The 4,902-nt window shown below is 58.1% G+C and overlaps 1 protein-coding gene across 1 annotated transcript; it reads left to right on the top strand.

Annotated features, from left to right (window-relative positions):
* The first annotated feature begins 437 nt into the window (after positions 1–437).
* Positions 438–3,335, top strand: INSM1 (INSM transcriptional repressor 1). Its single transcript, XM_054023083.1, has one exon. The coding sequence runs from the start codon at positions 814–816 to the stop codon at positions 2,263–2,265; it is 1,452 nt and encodes a 483-aa protein (XP_053879058.1). The 5' UTR covers positions 438–813; the 3' UTR covers positions 2,266–3,335.
* Positions 3,336–4,902: the final 1,567 nt, after the last annotated feature.

Here is a 4,902-nt window from a genome sequence, read left to right as displayed (position 1 = left end):
TAAACAATTCAGAATCTACATTTTCTTTCTCTGCCCCCCCTCCCCCCTTTCTCCAGTTTGCATATTGAACCCTCCTGACATTTTTCTGACCATTCTTCTCCTTTGTTGCTATTTTGCTCCAGAACCGCGGGTAATCCCCCCGATTTGAGATGCTGCTCATTGTCATGCTGATGGACATTTCCATTTGGCAGATCTGTGCCCCCCGGAGGAGACACACAAAGGCCAGGCACGTGTGCCTTCCTATAGAAAACCATCAGACCGTGAAAAGAGGAGGGGCCAGGCGTGTGCCTTTAGCCGGGAGGGGCCAGAAGTAAATGGGGGGAAAGGAGGAGGGAGGGGGGGAAAGGAGGAGGGAGGGGGGGAAGAGAAAGGAAAGCGAACGAGAGAAACCCCTCAGGTACATCTGCTGTACCTAGCAAGCGACCCCGCTGTCCCTGCCCCTTTCTGCGAGCCTGCACCCTCCCACACTCCTCCAATCCATAGGAGCCGCAGGAAGCGCTGATTGGCTCGGGGATGGAGCAGGAGGCTCGAACAATGGCATCCTCTCCCCTTAAAAAGAGTGCAGCGATCCGGGCAGGGGCAGACGGGACCCATTTGCGGGGCGCCCACCAGACAACAAGTGCAAAGGGGGACCAGCAGCAGCGGCACGTCGGGGGTTTGTCCCTCTGCTGCTGAGCCCGGACTGGATGGCAGAAGCAGGCAGCAAAGCCTGAGCGAGGCAGCCGGCTGGAGCCAGACGCACAAGCCTTTTGCTGCAGATCCGCGCCTCTGCCGCCGCCCCAAGTGCCTTCCCCGCCGGCCCAGCCGCCAAAGATGCCCCGGGGGTTCCTGGTGAAAAGGAACCGGAGGGCCACGCCGATCTCCTACCGGGTCCGCTGCGGCCAGGAGGGCGAGCCCGAGCTGCTGCTGTTCGCCGGCGGCCAGCAGCTCTGCTCCCCACCCCTCCCCTCCGCCGGCCCCGATCCGGCGGCTCCCACCGCGCCCCGGGAACCGCTGCCGCCCCCCAAGCCCATGCAGTTCGGCACCCCCGAAGCCGCGTGCCAGGCGCTGTACAGCCCCACCCGGCCGGTCAGCAAGGAGCACGAGAAGAAATCCTTGGAGCGCAGCTTCAACCTGGGCTCGCCGGTCTCCGCAGAGTCCTTCCCAGCCCCGGCGGTGCCCAGCACCATGGACCCGCAGCTCTTCGCCCCGGCCGAGCTCAAACTGTGGGCCTCCTCCTCCAGCCCCGCAGAGACCAGCGGCCCCCAGCGCAGCACCCAGAGCGGCCCCCACAGAGACACCCACTGCAGCACCCAGGGGCCCCTGAGCGGCACCCTCTGCAGCGGCCAGGCGAGCGCCGGCACCCGCAGTCTATCCGCCCTGCTGCCCCCCTCCTCTGCCTCCTCGGTCCGCCCCCAGCCCAAGCGGCCCCCCGCCGGCTCGGAGCCCGGCAAGCACAAGCCCCCGGCCGCTAAGAAAGCCAAAGCCATCCGCAAGCTGAACTTCGAGGACGAGGTGACCACGTCGCCGGTGCTGGGGCTGAAGATCAAGGAGGGGCCGGTGGAGCCGCCCCGGGCGCGAGGGGCGGGCGGGCCGGGCCCGCGGCCGCTGGGCGAGTTCATCTGCCAGCTGTGCAAGGAGGAGTACGCCGACCCCTTCGCCCTGGCGCAGCACAAGTGCTCGCGCATCGTGCGCGTGGAGTACCGCTGCCCGGAGTGCGACAAGGTCTTCAGCTGCCCGGCCAACCTGGCCTCGCACCGCCGCTGGCACAAGCCGCGGCCGGCCCCCAGCGCCCCGCCGCCGCCGCCCCCCGCCAAGACGCCAGAGGAGCAGCCGCCGCCCAAGGAGGCCGGAGGCAGCAGCAGCGAGCGGGACACGCCCAGCCCCGGCAGCAGCAGCGGCGGCGGCTCGGAGTCCGGCTCCGAGGAGGGGCTGTACGAGTGCCCCACCTGCACCCGCCGGTTCCGCCGCCAGGCCTACCTCCGCAAGCACCTGCTGGGCCACGAGCCGGGGCCCGGTCCGGAGAGGCCCGGCCCAGAGGAAAGCCCCGGCGCGCCGGCCGCCAGCGAGTGCCACCTGTGCCCGGTGTGCGGGGAAACCTTCCCCAGCAAGGGCGGCCAGGAGCGGCACCTGCGCCTGCTGCACTCGGCGCAGGTCTTCCCCTGCAAGTACTGCCCAGCCACCTTCTACAGCTCGCCCGGCCTCACCCGCCACATCAACAAGTGCCACCCCTCGGAGAACCGGCAGGTCATCCTGCTGCAGCTGCCCGTGCGCCCCGCCTGCTAGGCCGTGCCTTCGCCCCCTCCTGACCCCCGGGCTGCAGCCTGGCCGCTGCCTCGGACCGGCTTCGCCCTGCAGAGCCGAGCTCTCCAGGCCCCCGGCTGATCCCCCCCCACACCCTACTCCTCCTCCAGCGCCTGGTTTATTTACAGCTGAAAACAAAGGGGGGAGGAGGGGAGTAATCATAAAATCCACTTGTGCCAGTGTCTCCTTGGTGGTGATTCCTCCGTCCTTCTACTGTAGCTCAGCCTCTGAAAAGCAGCCCCTCTTTGATCGCTAGCGGGATCAAGGTCCCCTTAGGAAGTCTCTCTGGTTTTCCTCTGCCCCCATCTCTCTGTGTGCGTAGCCTAGGGGTTGGGGTGGTTGTTGGTTTTATTTTTATTTTTTAAGTCAATCTCGAAGAATAATGCCTTTATATTTCACAGGCTGTAAATTGAATTTACCACATGATTAGCTTTATTATGGCTTGTGAACTGCTGGAAGCTGGCTTTACACCCTCACCCCCTTTTATGTGAACAAATAAAACTGCTTCATTTTGTTTTCTTTAGTATAGCCACAAATGCCTTGACTCTACTGTTGATGGTCTCCAGAAAATGCTGTAGAAACTGCCTTAAATATTACCTGCCAACTTTCTTTTTTTCGATTGTTTGTCCTTAGCGAGGTAGACTCCCGAGCTGACTATATGTATATGTTGATTTGAGTAATTGTTATTTATTCTTTATTTATTTATATTAATTATGAAGATTGATATTATTTGATCGTGAATATTTTGATGCGCTTTTCCCCTCCCCTTTCCTGCCATTTCACTGTGCATTTTAGAAGAAGATCTTGTTCTAAAGGGATCTGCTAAAAGGTTTTAACTTTTCTACCTAGAATAACACACAATCTTGACCATTTTATCCTGCTCTAAGGGCGCAGACAGCTCTTGTGCAACCGACAGCTCTTACTTTTAGATGCAATCTCTTTTCTACACACATTATTTTCTTAACTGTTAGCTATTTATAGAATGCTTCAATAGAACTGTTTCAACTGTATAACTATTTACTATTCAAATAAAATATTTTCAAATTCAAATACACATCCTCTCGCTTCTCATATGTCTCATTAATCAAAGCCTTCCTGCTTGTCTTTAACTAAGAATCATGTATTCATTTAAGCTTAAAAGAAGGAAGAGCTACCAGCGCCCTAGATGGTATATAAAATGTCACTGTGGTGGTCATTTTCCCAGCCCTCCTTGGAAGGCGCTCTGAGTGACTGAGCAAGCTAAAGCCCAGGCAGTCTATTGACACCTTCTGCCGCTTTAAACCCACCACCCACTAAATCGTTATTTCTTTGCGCGCGCAGCTTGGGAGACCAGAGGAGTTTGTCCATCGTTTGGTAAAGTTACCAGAAAGCAAATTACTGTAAACCAACGTGTTACAAAGGGGAAGGGCTAACGCTGAGGTCAGGCTGGCTAATCCCCTTTCCCTTGCGAATTGACCGTTCCTCACCGAGGGCTGCCTCATGGCCTGGGCCAGAATCAACGTTAGCTTCAGCCCCAAATCACAGACACAGCAGAGCTAATGTTTTTTTTTAAATAAAATAAAACTCTGGTTGTAATGATCAGCGCTAGCACATGGCTTGTTAGCGCGCTCAGCTGATCCGTGGTGAAGGTGAAAGTGAGCGTTTGTCTTCAGCCATCGCAACTTTCATTTCACCAGTGCCGGGGTCTAACCACCGGCATAGCCCCATTGCAGAAACCTTCACACGCTCGGCTTTGGGGCCCCAGGTGAGGAAGGTCACTCTAAAGCACTTATTCTCGCCTCTCGGGGGGCTAGACACATGCACTGCCCACCACATTGAAGCCACTGGGCTGACGGGTCTGGAGGCTGGAGCCGAACAGAAACAGCAGGAAATCACGCTGGAGACACTCAGGGTAAATCTCACTTGTATTATTTCCCCCTTGCCAGCAGCAGAGCGACTGCCCTTAACCCTGGCAGAAGCGCCTCAGGGCTGGTCCTTTTAGCTGCGTTTCTCCTGCAGTCCAGAGCGCATCGCAGGCTCCCTGCTCACGTCCCCTTTTTGCGGCTCGCCCGTCCGTGCATTAACCTAGCGTGCCCCCCCCCCCCCGCGGAGTGAATCACCCAGGAGCGCAGCACGGATAAAATAGCATAACCGCACAAAGGGCAAAGGCGACTGCGCTGCGCCCTGAGCTGCAAAGGGCCTGGCTGTGGAGACCACCCCGCCCCCCCCAAATCTAGGGGAGCTGCATTCACAGACTCGCCATGGCGCAGAGCAGCCTCGATTGCACACGTACTCCCGGGGCTCAGCGGGGCACAAAGGTCCCCAGCACTGCGTGGGAAGCCCGTGTCCAGGGTGCGGTACTGGAGAGTCTTGCAGGGGAGGTAAGGTAGCAAATGAGCAAGGAATTTGGACGCACCTGGACTGGCCCCTTCCATTAGGTGCTGAGTCACTCAGCAGCTTTTAATGTGTTACACAACCAACCCCCTGCACAGCAGACCTAGCATGGAGGGCGGGTGCAGTTTAGCCTTAGATACCATCACTGCAAACAGCAGCAGCGAATAAGGCCAATAAGCACCCTACAAAGGTGACCTGGTGGCATAAAACCAGGACCACAATTCCACAAATAGGCAAGGGGCGCAG

Source organism: Malaclemys terrapin, chromosome 3 (genome assembly GCF_027887155.1).
Source record: "Malaclemys terrapin pileata isolate rMalTer1 chromosome 3, rMalTer1.hap1, whole genome shotgun sequence".
Taxonomy (NCBI): domain Eukaryota; kingdom Metazoa; phylum Chordata; order Testudines; family Emydidae; genus Malaclemys; species Malaclemys terrapin.
The sequence above is the reverse complement of the archived record's forward strand: the minus strand, read 5'-3'. Positions and strand labels throughout refer to the sequence as shown.